Source organism: Micropterus salmoides, unplaced genomic scaffold, assembly GCF_014851395.1.
Source record: "Micropterus salmoides isolate LMB-PRFRI ecotype aquatic unplaced genomic scaffold, ASM1485139v1 Ms_hic_scaffold_12, whole genome shotgun sequence".
NCBI lineage: Eukaryota > Metazoa > Chordata > Actinopteri > Centrarchiformes > Centrarchidae > Micropterus > Micropterus salmoides.
The window spans coordinates 16918826-16936827 of record NW_024040263.1 but is presented as its reverse complement, the minus strand read 5'-3'; the positions used below and the strand labels follow the sequence as shown (position 1 = coordinate 16936827).

The following is an 18002-nucleotide window of genomic DNA, read 5'->3' as shown; positions in this document are numbered from 1 at the left end:
GGTTGATTTCACTTTTGTTGTAGAAAAAATAAAATAAATTAAAAAAAATTTAAAATGGTGAATTTAATTACATTAATGAAAAATTAAGGCCCACTGAAACTCCCGTGGCATTAGCTAAACCAGTATGTGGCCAGTAACATAAATGCCTTAGTTGTAACGTTACATGTTCATCTGTTACTGGTTTTCTCTCAACTGTCCCCTCTCCATGTAAAGGTAAACTGTCTGACATGAAGTCCACCTGGTCCCCAGGGCCCATCTCCCAGAGCCAAGCCTCTCTGTCCCATGAACTGTGGAAAGTCCCTCAGGGGCCGCGCAACACCACGACCCCTTCCCGTCCCCCGCCAGGCCTCACTAACAACAAGCACTCCTCCACCTGGGGCGGCAACTCGCTGGGCCTGGGCCAAGGCTGGAGTGGCTCCTACACCTCTGGTACGCATAATATTAAAAGAAAGAAAAATAGATGGTAACATAGATTTTAAAAAATGTTGCATCTTTTTATGTTGGCTGTCCAAATAAATTCTATACATGGGACACATTGCTAAGTGTGTTGATACTTTTGAGTCTCAGGTTTCAGTTTGAGGTGTTCCTTAACAGGACTAGATCTCCTTAAACTATATTAACATAATTACAATCTCTAGACTGTTTTGTAAAATAAATTGCAGAATTGAAAGCCATTTACAAAATCTGAGAGTAAATGAAGACGTTCCAACAATGCCTTGAATAGAAGGCAACTCTTGCCAGTGAAAGCAACAGATATCAACTTATGTCAATGTCATTATATTTCACACCCAGCAAAAACTGAGGTGAATTAAGATGTGTAGGTGTGGCAGAGTTCACAGCTGCAACTGTGCGTACACAGCACTTGCAAAATAAAGGCTGTAAGTGAACACACCCAGCTAAACTGACATCTTGAGGTTTACCAGCTCTGCTAGAAGCAGCATTAAAACATTATATGTGTGACCTTGTTTTCACATGATTTGTCTCAGTTCATGCATATTGAAAAGGAAAGATTACTTTTAGTAGTGCAGACAAGACTAATGTGTGTGAAAATAGATGACAGTTGGTGAAAGGTGTCACGTTTTCCTCTGTTGTTTGAAAAGTTAAACTCTCCGACCTTATACCCAGAGCTCAGGGGCCCGGACAGTGGCTTAAAAAATATTACTGATGGTTTGACAGGAAATTACATTTTGATCAGTTTTAGACAGTCCCTTTTTAAAATTCTGTTGTAAGGGTACTGGCACCATAGAATGTATCGCATACTCCCGTTGTCTTAACATTTGTCTTTTGAACCAACTTTCTTTTAATTACACTGAGTATTAAAATGAAAGGAATTGCTTGTAGCACAAAATCCCAAAAAACTAATGCACTGACAACATTTTATGACATTACATGACACACTGCAGCTCTACTACTTTACATTTTCTTTCACTTGTTACTTAACATAGTCTTTGAATGTCTCTCATTCTCTGTTACAGAGGGAACCACATGGAGTACTGACAGCTCTAACAGGACCAGCAGCTGGCTGGTGCTGAGGAATCTCACCCCACAAGTACATACTCTGCTAATTCTTGCAAAAATAGAGCGTTGACAGTGAGTAAGGGAAATAAATAGTGACTGAAAATACAGTGTAGGTTAATGTACAAATGAATAAGCTCCCATATTACTTGAAACTGCAATTCGTTTGCACTTTTGTTTTCTCTTGTGCTCCAGATTGATGGTTCGACTCTACGGACCCTGTGCATGCAGCACGGCCCCCTGATCACATTCCACCTCAACCTAACCCAGGGGAACGCTGTTGTGCGCTACAGCTCCAAGGACGAGGCCGCAAAGGCCCAGAAGTCTTTGCACATGTAAGCCTTTTTTCCCTCAACTTCCACTGCCTTTTTATTTTGAAGTGAAGCAGCAATAACAGAGAACAAAAATGAGGAACAATTAAGGAAAATCCAGTGTTCTCAGTTTCTTATTGGTGTTTTCCCATGACTAGGACAGTTCAGCATTTTGGATGCAGACGTGAGTGCAGATGATGTTATTTTTGTATCTAGACAGTCACATGGAAGAGGTGTGGAGTCATGCTGTAAGCTACATTGTAATGTTGTATTGAATATTGTAATGTGAAATGGGGGGAAACGCCTGTGTAGAGCCAGTCTGGGGACACATTTGCTGCGTTTTATCTGTGTGTCTTAGATGTGTCCCTTGTTTTGTTAATAGAGGAAGCCACTGCAACTGGTTGTCATGGAAACCAAATTTTGTGCCCCACTTTTCATGATCAGCAGCACGAAATGTGGATATAGCTGCACACACAAAAAGAAAAGCATATTAGTGTGATCAAGCCCTTAAAGCTGAAGTAGGCAGTGTTAGCAAGAGACAGCTAGATTTTGATATCCCACCATCCTGTCAGACCTCCCACCAAAGCCACTCCGCAGAAACACATTTTAATGCGCAGAGCGTGCACAGGCAGAGCCAATCACTGTGCTTATTACAGTCCTGCGACAGCCACAGATACTGGAAGTTTTTCATTGTTGTCAGAGCAATTGACTTGTTGTTTGCTGTTGGGACGTAAAGAGAATTTCAACAAATACAACAAAAGATGCTTCTGAAATAAATTGCATAGCTTAGCTTTAAAAAACTGCCATTTGCTTAAAAAGTGTGTCCGGTATGTGCTGTCCCATTATTACACTGCTTGAAGAATGGATTTTCAAAACATGAAAAGAATTAGCTCCGCATCGCTGGTTAAGTTAGCAGTGCCAGATTGAATGATTTCCTCTTTTGTCCTCTGTAAGGTGTGTGCTTGGAAACACCACCATCCTGGCGGAGTTTGCCGGGGAGGAGGAGGTGAACCGCTTCTTTGCACAAGGCCAGTCACTAGGGGCAAACACCACTAGCTGGCAGGCCAACCCGGGAACCAATCAAAACCGGATGGGCGGGGCAGCGCAGTCCCACTCTGTTGGCCAGTGGAGCAGTGGTGGTGGCGGAGGAAAGGCCAGCCAAGGAGACCTGCTGTGGGGCGGGGTGCCCCAGTACTCCAGCCTGTGGGGACCACCAAGTGGAGAAGACACACGTGTGATTGGGAGCCCCACCCCCATTAACACCCTGCTGCCCGGAGATCTGCTTAGTGGGGAGTCCATGTAGGGTGATGCCACAATACACTAACCAACCAACCCACAACAACACCATGTCATGTGAGCCATCGGTGGAGGGTGGGATGAAAAAGAAATACAAAACATAAAAAAAAAATTCAATATGAACAGGAGCAAAACCCAAGCAAATCATGTGGCGATAATCAGTATCAATTTGAACTGTTATGAACTGTGAATTGTAAATCAGAAGGCCGGGGTCCCTACCGAAGACTGCAGACTCCAGTCCTTCTGTTTTGCGTTTCTGTTTTTTTTTGTTTGGTTTACCTTTTTTTAGTATTGCATCATAAAAAACAAACTGAAATGAGACACAACACAAAGAAACCTTTTTAAGTGTTTTTAGTTTTTCCATAAGTATACATGACATTCTGTGTGAAGTGTTTTTAGGAGAAGCAATCGAAGCTGCCATCTGAGACTTTTCCCTCCCCCCAAAAAAAAAAAAAAAAAAAAATCATCCCAAAATAAGACTTAAAATGACCATTCCCAGCATGTCCATGGCCAATGATGTGGTTCAAAGACCTTTACTAGTTATGTTAATGTTTGTTTCTCAGCACTAATATTAGCCTTAAGTGCTCTCTGGCCCAGGTCCTTCCCAAGCCGCCTTTTTTTAGTTTGTTTCGTAACTGAAGAAATAGCTGAAATCTTGCACAGTTTCACCTCTGAGCCAGCAAGTGGTACAGGATATGACTGGTGACCAACCCTGTCACTGAGCAGTAAGAAGGCCTGGCCACGTGACTGGCCAATCATCAGCTTAAGTATTTTAATTTTGTCTTCTCAAAGGGATTGACAGCTGTTAAATGTTTCTTTTTTGTGTGTGTAGGTCTAGACCCAAGCGCATTTTTTGATATCTTATCATATAAGCTGAGAGAAGATTATTTGTCAACCTTGCTGCGTGTCTCCGTTTCTGTACATGTCTATGTATGTGCGGTCGCAGCTAATCATTGACGTCTGCAAGCCCAGATCCTTCTGGTCACCTTCAACTTGGAACCTTCAGCTGGTGCTTTGTTGAATTTTCTATTGTACGATTTGTTACGAAGCCCAGTGGTATGGTCAGCCAGTTTTCGGAGGAAAGAAAGAACACAATTTCACCTTTATGTGACAGTTACATTGTGCAATATACACCATAGACCTTTCTTCCGTCCATACTCTGTCCACCGGAGCTGGTTTCTTATTTTGTGTTTCGTTTTTGATTGTTGCTGTTTGCAGCAAAAAGACACTTACCCCTTTTCAAAACTTGGATTCCCCCCAGGCAGCCAATCCCCCTGAAACTGTTGGGAACACTCTGCAAAGAGGAAGATGCAGCGAACTGAACTAAAGAGTGACACTGGGTACACAATAATGCACACTTCCTCTCTGCATGCCACAGCCACATCCAACAGAAGACTGAATCCACAGTGGGATTGGATGGTTCTGGGTATCTGGCACAATACCAAATAAGAGGGGTTTCTCCTAATGCAGTAGACCTACGAGTGTTCCTTGCGTTTGGTACTGTACAAACAGAAGACTTTTATAAAATTCAAAGGGTTTTATCTTAGCACTTATGAAGAGCAAATCGCTTCAACTGCAATCCAATAAATCAAAAAAAGGAGCAGCAAAAACACTGAAAACGACAAAAAAATATATACTGCTCTTTTATGTACTATATCTATTCCATGGAAATGTGTCTGCCGTTGTTCCTCTGGTAGCAGGATGAAGGGAAACAAAACTGAAATGTACCGTTGGACTTTTGGGGGGGGGGGGGGGACTGCAGTCTATGATATTTTCTCCCCTTCTCCTTTGAACAATATCAAAGTGAATATCACTGTTACTCAAAATGTTTAGCCTTGTTCAGTTTGGAGGCACTAGACTTGCAACGTCAGCTGTCTCTGACACCCGCTGTCAGTCAGTCACAGTGGGGTGGGGAGGGGGAGTGTCCACTGAGTGCCTCTCTGCTGTGGTCCTCTGGGTGCCAAGCGATAGCCCCACAGCGCAGCACTTCCTCCTGGGCTCCGCTTGACCCTCCCTCAATCTCGCAAGAAAAAGTGGCTCCTCCAAGACTGGCCAGTTGCAGCCCTCCGCCACAAACGGCATCTCCAAGGGGGGGCTACCACCGCTGGACCCTGCTGTCTGCCCTCTCCCCCATCTCTCAGTTCTTTGACACAAAGATCACTTTAGCTGGAAGATGTAATAGTCATATTTCTGGAATTTTTGCCAGTGTGCTTTCTTTGTTTTGTTTTGGGTTTTTTTTGAAAAGATGATTTGATTTGATTTTTCAGTGTGTTATATTGTTGTTTTTTTGTCTACATGCAGTGGTCGACAAAATACTGGCTGCTGAACTAGCCCTTCACTGTTCATATGCAGAAACACTTTGGTCAGAGGTGCCTCTGTATGTTCATCCTGTGTATTGAATGCAAAACGAGGATCAATACTACAGAGCATTATTGATTGTCTATTGGTTTTTAACTGATCATGCTTTTGTGTTTGACAGTATTCTGTAGTACTTCCAGGTAGTATCTTGAGATGTGTAAAAATAGGGTGTCTCAGACGGGGGTGTGGGTGTCTGTCGCTCCAAGCTGCTCCGCCTGCCCGCAGGCTGTCCCCCCTTTGCCCTTTGCCTAGCTGCTATGCTATGACCTCCTTTCCTCCTCCACCTCAACCAGACCCAGTAGCCCCTCCCCTGACCAGGCACCAACAGGCTCTCCTATCTGTTTCTATGCAAAAGACTAGAGGCTGGGGCCCTTTACAGCACATCAGACCTGACCTGGGAGTGAGCACTCCTCCCAGAGCTTTGCAAACCCTTATACTCGTCCCCTGTGCGCTTCTGTCAGCACTTCAGGCTGCCGTTTCTGTAAAGTCAGGCTAAGCCACCAGAACACTGTCTTATACTAAAGTTCAACCACTTCATCAAAGGTCAGCCTTTCTCTCTGAGCTGAAGACACTTCTGTCCAGCTTGATCTCAGGGTAGGGGAGTTGATGATACAAAGTATGAGATGCAGCTCTCCGTATCTGTCCTTTCTACTGTGAGAGCAAAGTCTTAAATTAAAAGGCCATCTTTGCAACAATATGTACAGACCTCATGCCTCGAACTTAATCCTAATTGGAAGGGAAAAGGCTTGTATTGAATCCTTTTCTCAAAAGGTGGCCTATCGTTACTGTTTGGGGGCCCCTTGTTGCACGTAAAAGATGCTAATATAATGTGCCAATATAAATTTCTGTGTAATACTGTATCTTTATAGATAGCACTTCTGTTCCCTGTTCGGAGGAGCTTTGATAACCTTTGCAGAGGGTGCAGCGGGGGACAGGAGGGATCAAACAAATGGGCGGCATCATCACACCCTTAGACGACTGAGTTTTTTTGGGGTTTTTTGTGGGGAATGCCCCATGCTAAGGAGAAAATCTTTACCCAGTTGGGGGTTCCAGTTTGCTACAGTGCACAGTTGATGGGTAATCCCGGGTACATATTTTTTTAAAACCAAAAATGAAATCACATTTTAATGTCATTTTTATGAAGTTTGACACAAAAATCTTAAAAATGCTAAAAAATCTAAATGAAAAAAAAAAAGATCTATAATATGTTAAAGCTCTGCACTTCTAGCTGAAACGTCTCCGGTCATCAGCCTCTACTACCACCATCTAAAGGAGTAGATTGGTGGCCGGGGTGCCTTTTTGTGGATGCTGTATTTATCTTGTTTTTATGTTTTGTGTCCTGCTCAAAGCGGGCCCACTGAACTGTACATTTCCACAGACCCAGATGGCTTGGGCCCACTGTATCAGCCTCACTCTCCTCGCTCTGCATCAGCAGGAGGGGAGGGGCATATTTCAAGAGGTACAAAGTCTTAAAAACATTTTAAAAAAAGTTTTAAAAATTAAAAAAAATAACAAGAAAACGGGAAAAGGCTACCTTTCAGGACTTGCAGTCCTGCAGCACACAAGCAAAAATCACTATTGCCTGTTTCTGTAACTGCCTTGATCCAAGCTCAGACAGACCCAATAGCCGAGGACCTCCCAGCATCCTGTACTAACTGGAGAACCCTGACAGTGAAGGGGGTTTCCCATGCTGCACCAGCATTGAGAGGCTCTCCTCTCTACAGCTCTGTTCTAGGTAACAGTGTGTGTGTATATGTATATGTATATGTATATGTGTGTATATATATATATATATATATATATATATATATATATATGGTGTGTGTGTGGTATCACCTCTTCAGACTTCTTGGATCGTAACCTCTGAAACATTTTATTTTTGTTTGAAAGGTCTTTGTTTAATACAACTGAAAATGAGCAATATGTATTTTCCCCGCAAATAAGCGATACGAAGGAACGAATTCGGGTTGGGTATAAACAGATACTTGATTGACTGAAAGCTAAGTCTTTCTTACATGGAGTTGGATATGCACGTTCTGGCTTTGATGACATATTACAGTACTTTGAAGTGCTTGTACTGTACATATGTGTATTTGTTAATTAGCTTGTCTAAAAGCCCAAACCAACCAGTTGATTAAAAAAAAAAAATAAATCACAAACATATCAAAACAAAATATTGAACACAATATACTTGAATTATGGAGCGCCAATAACGTAATGTGAAGTCAGTTCTTTTTTTGTTCTCTCCATCTGATAGGTACACTTAGGGGCTTGTAGAGAATATTAAAAATGTATTGTACTAAGTTACAAATACAAAATCTTTGAAAAAAATGCAAAAGTCATCTTAGAGGTGTGCTTGAAAGTCAGATGTTTGTATGAATGTGTGCGCAACAAACTGTGTGTACCATGTGTGCACATGGCCTGCTGTTCTGTTCCACTCAGTATGTTATTTTTTGTGTCTGTTTTTATCATCCTTTTTTGTTGTTTTTCTGTCAAAAACTATTCTGATAGACATTGTTATTATCTTCTAAAGTTGCACTGAGTGTCTTCTACCCCTCACTCAGCTAATCGTAGATAAGCGAGTCTAAGTACGGAGGGGAGATGGTGACAATTCATGTGTACATGTTTACTCAAGGACTTAATGGATTTTTTTTTAAAATTCTATCTGTAAAAAGTTGATCTACCTTATAGTGGCTTTTATTGTGGAATAATCCGATACAAGGATTATCAGTGAGTATTGCACCATTTTGTTCCAGTTATACAAAAAATTTCAAAAAAAAATTTCAAAAAAGAAAAAAGTACAAAAAAAACACAAAACAAAAAAAGGGGGGGAAAACAAAGAACTGTGGCCATAGATAGCTGTAGAAGGACTAGTAATCCCTATGTTAACTTCATGGAGAAACGGAAAAAGTGTGGGAGGTGAGTTTGTTACAGGACTCATTTCAGAGGTGCCTATCTTTTCTTTTTCTTTTTTTTTTTTTTGCTAAAGCCACCTGTTGTTTACAAGCAAGTGTCATTTGTCTGACATTCAAGAAATAGGAAAGAAATTTGTAACAGGAATGTTATAAAAACAAAAATTAATAAAAGGACACATTTCATCTTCCATCAAACATGGAAATCTTGCTAAATGAAGATTTATGCTACTTTAAGAACTCTGGGATTGATCAGTGTTGTGTCATATTTCAGTTTTTAATTTCTCTTTCAGTGTCGACCGACTATCTCTGTATGTATTGAGTTTTGATTTCGTGTTTCCTCAAAGCGACGCCGTTTGCTCACTATCTTGCACACTCAAAAAAGATGTGGATTTTGTCTCAGGAAGGCCAGGGTTCCAGATATTAACTCCATCATTTCTAGGTTTAATGTTTGTGTGAAAAGAAAGGAAAAAAGCAACTGAAAACAATTAAACTCCAAGCAAGCACTGAAGGTCACGAGTTTAACGGAATATAGAGAAACAAAAACAGTTCGTAGCAAGTTATATATTTACCAAAAAAGACTGAGAATCAACTTTGAAGTGGAGTGCTTTACGTGTGAAATCTAAGTAGAAATTGCTTTACATTTAAACAATGATCAATGGTTTGATTGTCAAAAAGACAGTGACAGAAAATACATTTGTATGTTTTGACTTTGTTCTTTAAGTTTCCATCCCGTAGTTCAGGAGCATCGTGCAAGTTTTCTTTTTTTTTCTTTAATCATCGCTCCTGTCTGTTAACATGTCTGTTCCTGCAACAGTTATTCAATAATTGAGAGATTTCTTATCTTGTAACGGATGGTTTTCAGAGGCAGATTGAAGTGGAGGAATAAAGCTGTTTTTTGTTTGTTTTTAAGGATCATGATCTATGCACAAGTGGGAGGGACGAGTCCAAACCCAGCTGCTGTACTGCAGGCGTTTGTCGACTCAGACTCTGGGGTTCAGGGTTTGATGTAGGGTTGTTCTTGTTTTGTCTCTTGCTCAAATTTCCTCCACCACCCCATCTTATTATCCGCGTCAACTAATGTTTTAGCAAAACTTTACATTGCATCGCCATACTGTGTAATTCTTAACCAATGAGCGCTTATCCTTCTAAAGCACTGTGGGTTGTACTGAAGGAAAAAAAAAAGCCCACGAGTTTTAAGGCTGTCTGTTTTTTTGTTTGTTTGTTTTTTTTTAAGGGGAGGAGGGTGGGTGAGGGAATGGGGGTACTTTGCCTTTGCCTTTCTCTTTACTTTGGAAAAAAAACATTAAGGAAAAATGTCTGTAACTGAAATACAAAGTTGTGGCTTTTAATGTTGTTCTTTTTTCTCCTCATAGAATGTGATTGTTAAGGACATGCGCCGGAAATGTTTCCATGGATAATGGAGCTTGTTTCGGACTATATTAATAAAATACACATTTTCTTGGCTGTTATTGGGTGTCTTGTCCCCTTTTTTTAATAATCTCCTAGTTTGCTTCACCAATGATACAATGATTTTAAAGCATTTTCATTATTTTAATGCATGCTAAATATAAGAACAGTAGCGAGGCAAAAAATAGTACAGTACAGTAACATACAGTATATTAAAGGAGGGATGATAGTATATACAGTGAGGTGACAAATCTGTTATCCCTTTCATATTGCTGGTTGTATTAGGTCACTGTGGACAATGTTGCAAATCCATAAGTAAATATGCTTTATGGAAATATATAATTTAAGCATCAATGTGATATTGTACTTTGATTTGTCAAATATTTCTAGGTACCCAGTGGAGTTTTATGGCCCCTAGTAGTGCAGTTTTTCCCTTTTTCTTAGTAATCTTGTGTACAAGTCGCCCATGTAATGTCATGACTGTTTTTAAGATGCCAGTATACTTCGTAAGAACCACTTTTACAAACAAGTGTGAATGTCTGAAAATGTGCACAATTATCCTCATATTAAAACAATATCGCTTTTCACCCCTCATTTGAGTGAGGCTATTCAAAACAACTGTAAACACACTTGCTTTCTGACATGCTGTATGAAATAGTTCTATTTGAGCACAACTCACCCCTTACACTACTGCCACAAACTTTCGATCAGTGGATTAATGTGCTATGAAATGCAAGAAAGAAGACAGCTAGCAAGCATGGATTTAAACAATGTATACTTTATTTCTATTTATTAGGTACACCTTTCTAAAACTAATTGAGTTCTAATCCTGCCTTCATGAATGATATAATGTTCAGTTTTTGTTGAAAACTGTTTTAGAGAGGTGTTGATTCAACTTAATGGACATTTTAGGGGAGGTAGTTTGCGGTGCTGTTGAACTGTACTGTGACCAGTGTTTCTGTTGTTTGGTCCAAACCACTTCCGCTGACAGTGGGCTAAATAATGTATGTTTGCTAAAAAACTCCACAGGGGACCTTTTCTGTTTTCCAGAAAATGTATTACATATCAACATTGGGATATAAATGTGAAGGGAGATTTTCACACGTCATCCACCCCATTGGCAGCCAACATTAAGAAAGGTAATGCCCCAGTATAAACACTCTTTCAAACTATCAACAGACTCATATACATGAGATTATAAAAAGAAACTGTATTAGGAGACTTTTTGCTGTTAAAATCTGTTGAAGAAACTTCTGGTGCTAACTGGAGTCCAGTGAGTTTCAGGCAGCTGAGTTGTTAAGTTGGTCTAGTTCATGATGTTGGTGAGAAGGTCTCATATTTCATTTCTGAGACACACTCCTGGGGCAGAGGGCCCCACTGGGGCTTTCATAATGGTTTTGAGGACAGGATTTCTTCGCAGGGCAGTTTCCATACTCAGAGCACTCCATTTCCTCCAGATGGCAAGGGGCCAGTTTTTGACTGAGAGGCTTCACTCCGGTCATCTCCTCATAGATAGGGGCCTGAGGGTGTGACTTGACACTGCGGCGTGCTTTGCCCTGACATTCACCGAGAAAGGAGGAAAACAAATCAGTGAAGGGCACAGAGTTAACGCACTCTCGATTTCCTGTGTTAAAATCAGAGTTTGTCATTTTCTCTCTAGGCGGCAGCTGTGAAAGGAAGTCCTAACCAAGTCTAATTTTCACAATGACATGTTTTAATGTTACTTGAGAAAGAAACAAAAACAGTGTAGTTCAGTGTCAGCATCAACTTTTTAACCCTAAACTAAAAAGTAGAACATGTTTCACTGCCCTCCCCCTTGAATGTTCAGAAAAACACACTGACAGCAACAACTTGTGAAACTAGTGTGGTTTTGTGGTGAGCTGCAGAGGAACTATCTGACACGCTCTCAACAGGCAGGTGCTGCTTGCAATGAGTTTTTATTCTCGCCCCTATTTGTGTCAGAGCAGCAGAGTATAAGCCACATGAGTCCACTCACGCGATAAATCACCAGAAATCCGAGGAGGAGCAGGAGGAAGAGAACGGCCACGGCTGAGGACAAAGCATATAGCAGAGTAGAGTAGCTGGAGCAGCCACACCGACCTCCTGTGAAGAAGCAGAGATAAATGTTGACAATAAAAGGGTTGACTTCACTGTAGGGTCACACTCAGTACGTGATGCCATTCAGCTTCCTTGCCGCATTGCATTTTCGTCTCTGATGCTTAAATTTGCATTAATAAAATACTGTAACTTGAAAATAAAAGCATTGCATGCTAGTAAGTAGTTAAAAGGCAGCTCAAATATGAAATGTTACGTGGAATTGCATAAACCACTGAGCTAAACTTCCTTCCTAGTTCTAGGCTGCAGTTACAATATATTATTGTTTTGAGGGGAAATCAGTCATTGTGAGACAACTAAGCTTCTGTGTAACAGGAAGATCAACAGCTTAACACTCAAAGCTGTTCATGAATAGGCATACTGATCTGAGGGCTGATCGGGCTGATATTATCAGGAGATGACAATAGTTTGGTTTGCTCAGCGAAAGTTGGAAATGGCCTCAACGGCAATGACATTTTACACCTCCAACACAGGACTTCGTAGAATTTCAATAATCTCTTTTATTAAATAATCTATGAGTCAACCACTTCCATTACACATGTGAATATTTTATAGTCAGAAATGGTGATAGTCTAGTTGCTGCAAATGAACTTTAAAAAACAACGGGACACTAGTTTTCTGCAACTTTCACTCAAACAGAAGTAGGCCTACCTAAATTTTGTATTTGTCTGGGACTATTTTTAGCTGCCACACATTTGGTATACTAGTGAGTATTTACAGCAAGGATACGTGTTTGTGGGATTTCCTCAAAAAAAACCCCACAGTGCCCATGTTGATTGTAATGAAGCAACACGTCACCCAGCGCAACAGTGTGGCTCATATTCATGTGTTTTTAATAGTTTTAGATCACAATAGAGGTCTGTTGCACAGAGGAACAAACCATATCAAACACTTACTCGTAAGATAAATTCATTGCTTTTGGTCTTTTTGTGCGATTTGTTGACTGTAATATATGTATAGAGTAGCACCAGAAAATGATTTTCTTTGTGTAAATGAATGGTTTATGGCGTTGCCTGACATGCCAGTTTTTCACTTTCATATTATAAAACCATGCATTTGGTATTAGCCTAACAAAACTATTTTAAAGCCTATAATTATATTTTAATATGAATCCAGCACCAACTTGTCTTCATTACTCTGCCACCTTTTACAACAACAACAAAATATTAACATCCGTTAGGCCTAATGTCTATTTTTGTGCAGTTTTATCAGTGGTGCACACATCCACAGACATACAAAGAAAAAAAAGAAACACTGCGACTGGGAAACTGACAGAAGTGATAGAAAGCCATTTTGCATATGAGGATCTTGAAACTCAATTAAAATCATTATTATCACGATTATAGAAACAAACACACAGCAACACTGCAAGACAGTTTACTTGGCAAATACGAACATCAGTGGAATCTTTACGAACGTTATTTGATAGGGGAGGAAACGCATAGGTGCTACAACAGAATTAGTATGAAAGGAAGTGGTATTTTAATTTTTAAAAGTCAGAAGGAGGGGGGGGGGGGGTTAGTTGTAAGTAACCTGGCGATCAAGTCCTGCAGCGACGTGACCCACCTTGCACAGAAACAAAGAATACTTGTCTCCCTAGACTGGTGGCGCTCTCGGGCCTGCCCCGCTGAAGCAGCTGGCAGCTGTACAGGGCGCTGTCGTCTGGCTGCAGCTGCTGCAGGGTGAGGTTGTAGGTGATGCCGCCGGGGCCGGGCGCCGAGGACAACTGGACCTTCTCAACTGGGAACTGGGAAGAGGACTGATGGCGGCTGCTGTGGTGACGCTTTGAGTGGTACAACACCTCCACAGGTTCCCGGTCCCTCTGCCGCTTCAGACTCACCCCCTCCACGGCCAAGCCCTCCCCGTGCGGGGGGAGACAGGGGAGCAAGACCGAGCCCCCAGCGCACGTCTCTACCAACCCTATGTTCACCGTCCCAGGGGCGTCTCCATAGGGGAGAGGGAATAAAACTTACAATATAACCTGTGGCATGTTTGGGCTAGGAGACACAGTGACATCATTTGGAGTAGGCCTACAGCAGCTGCCTTCAAGATGCATTTGGACTTTAAGCAAATCTCTAAATCCATTTTCCTCTGGATAGTCAGAATATTTAGCAGCCATAAGGGTATTAGCATTATTGAGCACATGTACTGTAAATGTACTCAGATATTACTAACTGAATGCCAAAACATATGTATAGTCAACAGGCAGTAATAGTAGATAGGCTACTTTTTTTATATACAGGAATTTCAGTGTGTCCTACAACATAAATTATTTTTATGTAAAAGTTACATACAATCATCTGCCCTTGAAAGTATAATTAGGGTGCTGTATAAAAAAATATATTTGAGGTACATTATTTTGAAATTTGAAATTTACTGTGTTCTGTATTATATATTGTTGAATTCGGGGAAAGAGCAACTCAATTTTAATAAAATTCATTGTGGTGAAGTGTGGTGGTAGGGGTGGGGTTGTATTTTCATATCTGGAACCACCAGTGTGGCGAGATGTGGCAGTTCATGCTCCAAATTCTGACAACTGGCAATAATTGCAAAAGAAAAACCTGACCGGAGTGACTCATCCAGGGCAAAAAGGATGAACTTGTTGTGAAATGAGGAAAGACAAGCAGCTTGGATTTCAAGATTAGAGCTGTGTTGAAGAGTCACACCACAAAGAACATAATTATATGGGGTTTACAAGGATTTATTAATATCTTTTTTAATAATATTGATAAATAATAACACCTTTTAGTTAAGAACCATTAATTAAGGGAACACTTGGATTGTGAAAAATCACTCTTGCTGTGTATCCTACACAGCATAATGTACTTTAGTGAGTTAATTCAAAAGGAGGATCCCTTTAATTTACAGTTCGACCACTTTTCCTTCTGGCTCTTTATTATTTACATCCCCTTCTTATAGTTTGCCCTATTTAACAATAAACAACGACACCAAACCCACTCTACATGTCAGCCCCCAGTGGACGTGCGGATATTTTGTGGGTGTTAGTTTTGGGAAGTTTAACCTCCTGTGAAGTGACAAACAAGTGAAAAAAGTGTGTGGGATGAAATGAAAGAAAACTGCAACTCACCGGCACCAACAAGGAGGAAGAATTCAGTCTTTCCACGCAGCTGTTCGTCTTCAGAGAAACGGTTTTCCACAAGAAACTCACAGTAGTAGCGGTCTGTGTCACTGACCCTCAGCTGAGAGATGGTCACATTCAGAGAGTGGCTGCTCGGGTCTCCGCTGACGCTGGTGCGGTTCTTGTCGTCATCATTACCCACACTGAACTCCTTTTTGGTGTACATGAACAGCACTTCACCGGGATTCAGCCAGCTGCGCTTCAGGTAGACACTGAAGGGCGCCGGGTTTCTCTGCTCAACCGCGCAGGGAAGAACAACGGACTCCCCCTCATGCCTCTCCAAGAACTGAATGTCACTGCATACTTGATAAAAACAAAAGAAGATAAATGTTAGAATGCATCGATTTTTAGTCTGCTGATAAAAGGGATTATCTACATAAAGATATGTTTCAGTTGCAAAATAAAAGTTGCTATTTTAGAAACATTTTGCACCGAATAATCGTAGTAGAGGGCAATAAATATATTATGATTTCAGTAGGCTATGTAAAAATGTTTAAATCCTATTCTGTAATTTACTAAGTAATCATTCAATATATATTAGATTATAATCCAACATTATGCTGAAATAAAATGTGACCTAAAAGATGATCAAAGTGAAATTAATCTGACAACCAAAAACTGCACAGTGGTGCATTATGTGTTGTGAATTGTGAAGTGGTCCTGTTGTTTCGTCCACCCCCTGTTTAAGTAAACTGACTCCCATGGACTTTCCTCAGAAATGCTCGTACTGATCTTCAGCAGTAACTTAAATACAATTCAAACTGAAAAGGGCGCAACTGATCAGACAAGCCTGAACAACAGCATGACACTCACCACATCCAGTCTGTGTGATGAGCCACAGACAAGCCAGGTACTTGATCCCAGTCATCTTGAATGCCATCACAAGACACTAATGAAGTTCCTGAGGGAAGTCGGTGATGTAAACCATGACAGCATAGATGCAGGCACTCAAAACTGGATGTCAAACGTTTGGGTAACTGTAAATGAAACCAAGAGGAACTCCATGAAGCTCCACCTTCAAAACCTCAAGACAAGAACAAGAGGAAGCGCACACAAACCAGCACTATGAATGCTGTATCTGCTCCTTCTTAGGTAAGATAGTAAATGAATGAAGAATGTAAGACACAGCTGAGAGGGTTTGGTCAGATTACGAAGCATCTATAAAGGATCAGCAGCACAATCACCATGACATGTGCATGAAGGGCCCTAAAGATCGTTTTTTTGTTGTTGTTGTTTTAGGCAGTCTGACCTCTCTCTTTTAAGTTCAATGTTTTAATTTGCATTAATTGTCTTTTACATGCTTGAAACAAACTTTCCACAGACTGTATTTCCCAGAGGAAATGATACTGACTGCTCTTCTCTGAACAGGACGCGTCTGCTTTTTGATGCCAATATGCATCAGTGGACAGACTGTCAACTCTAAAAATAGGCCTGCTGACTGAATGCAAAAAACAGAGTTTCACACCTGAGACTTCAGTCTGACTTAAATGACAAAAACACGAACTTTAGGCTTGATACATCAATTAAATAAACGCAATCAGGCAGGTCTTGTATAGCCTCACTGCTTTATATTAGGCCTATGCACTAAAATAAAAAATATTAAAGGTTATTCAACATTTCACAGTTTGAATATGAGGAATAATTACAGCAACTGATGTGTTTTTTGTTTACATTGTACTTCTGTATTTATACATAATTTTTTTTTAATGGAATTGAGAAATGCTACTTTATCCCTCTTACTTAGTTTTGTAGATGCCATTTCAAAGCTCAGCAATAAGAGACTTAAAAGACTTACATCTTGACTTTTTTGATTTGAAACCTATTCTGTGACACTTGAGACTAGGGGACATCTTCTACATTTCTAACTGGAGCTCCAGGCATTTTAACCCAGTCCACAAAGGGGACATGAGAAAAAGCTGTCAATGTAAAAGTGAATGGCGCAGGAAGTTATTGACCACTGCAGGGGTGTAACACAATTTGAATGCAGAACAAGAAACGGAAACAAGATAGTAAATCTTAAATTTAGTCACCCTAAAAAAAAAAAAAAAAGATTTACTACGCATGGTGAGGCACAAACCTACAAAAGCACAAACCATGCCAAGTCCATCATTCATCTATACACGCACCAGAAGACCTGACACTTAGTTCTCACATGCTAAAAGTTAGACTCAAAAAGTAGCAGGCGATGTTTATCTCTACAGGAGGTTTGCTCTATGGGTCCTACATCATGTACTATCATGGCAAAAGATCGCCGCAGCCCAATGTGATGTACAACCAGCTCTGAACAACTATTGTTCTGAAGATCTATTTGCCCAGCAGGAAACCACAATCAGTCTGCTTATGTTTGAGAAGCTGCAGCTCAGGCGTTATCACGCATTAGAAATGCATTTAATGACTTTTAGCGTTCAACTAAAGGTTCGTTTGCCATTCATTAAGCTTTGTCAAAATTAGATGGTGGACCTGGAAGGGAAATCTACCCTCACTGATAGTTGTAACACATTATTAGTTCCTGGAAATATACACAAGTGCCCACCAGAGGAAGTTTCCATTTCTCATTACACACCAGTACACGCATCTAATGACCTAGTTATGTTGTAGGTAATTACTGAAGTTAAAAACATAAAGGTCATGTGATGTTTACCAAAGTGGCCGATATTAAGTAAAACAATACTGAATCAAAATTAGGAAATATTTCAATACAAAAAGAACTAGAACTGCAAGCAGTTGTAAGCAGGGTCCAAGCCTCCCGGCGCAAGCCGCACCCCTTGACCCCGTGGAGGGCGCGTGAGTCGGTCAGGGCGCGCCGCCGTTGTGTCGCACAAGGTCCCCACATTTGGTGTTGATGGGCAATTCCAAACAGAGGCAAAACTTCCTGCCTGTGAAAATGCTATAAGAATGTATGGGCTTTAGTGAGAGATTTGAGCTTCGCTTTTAGCGCCACCTGTT

The 18002-nt window shown here is 40.7% G+C and overlaps 2 protein-coding genes across 4 annotated transcripts in view; one reads left to right on the top strand and one right to left on the bottom strand.

Moving 5' to 3' along the window:
* tnrc6c2 (trinucleotide repeat containing adaptor 6C2) overlaps nt 1–9864 on the top strand; it is a 54411-nt gene extending 44547 nt beyond the window's left edge. For 2 of the 3 annotated variants that reach the window (XM_038713758.1, XM_038713756.1), the window contains 4 exons: nt 214–429; nt 1476–1549; nt 1711–1850; nt 2781–9864. In XM_038713758.1, coding sequence (XP_038569686.1) covers nt 214–429; nt 1476–1549; nt 1711–1850; nt 2781–3129 — 779 coding nt within the window. In that variant the 3' untranslated portion in view covers nt 3130–9864. The remainder of the gene's footprint in view (nt 1–213; nt 430–1475; nt 1550–1710; nt 1851–2780) is intronic. The other variant, XM_038713757.1, reaches the window with a different exon arrangement.
* Nucleotides 9860–16040, bottom strand: cd7al (cd7 antigen-like). Its single transcript, XM_038713759.1, has 5 exons — nt 15870–16040; nt 15006–15359; nt 13484–13861; nt 11799–11905; nt 9860–11358 (listed from the first exon to the last, which is right to left on the bottom strand). The coding sequence occupies exons 1-5, from the start codon at nt 15934–15936 to the stop codon at nt 11143–11145; spliced, it is 1122 nt and encodes a 373-aa protein (XP_038569687.1). The 5' UTR covers nt 15937–16040; the 3' UTR covers nt 9860–11142.
* Nucleotides 16041–18002: the final 1962 nt, after the last annotated feature.

What these genes read in the sequence shown, in the direction of transcription:
- cd7al (XM_038713759.1), bottom strand. Translation starts at nt 15,936, where the DNA reads ATGGCATTCAAGATGACTGGGATCAAGTACCTGGCTTGTCTGTGGCTC. An exon ending in CTTCCTCCTTGTTGGTGCCG is followed by an intron (nt 13,862 to 15,005) that starts GTGAGTTGCAGT and finishes TCCCCTATGGAG; the next exon opens with ACGCCCCTGGGACGGTGAAC. An exon ending in ATTCTTTGTTTCTGTGCAAG is followed by an intron (nt 11,906 to 13,483) that starts GTGGGTCACGTC and finishes GCTTCTTCACAG; the next exon opens with GAGGTCGGTGTGGCTGCTCC.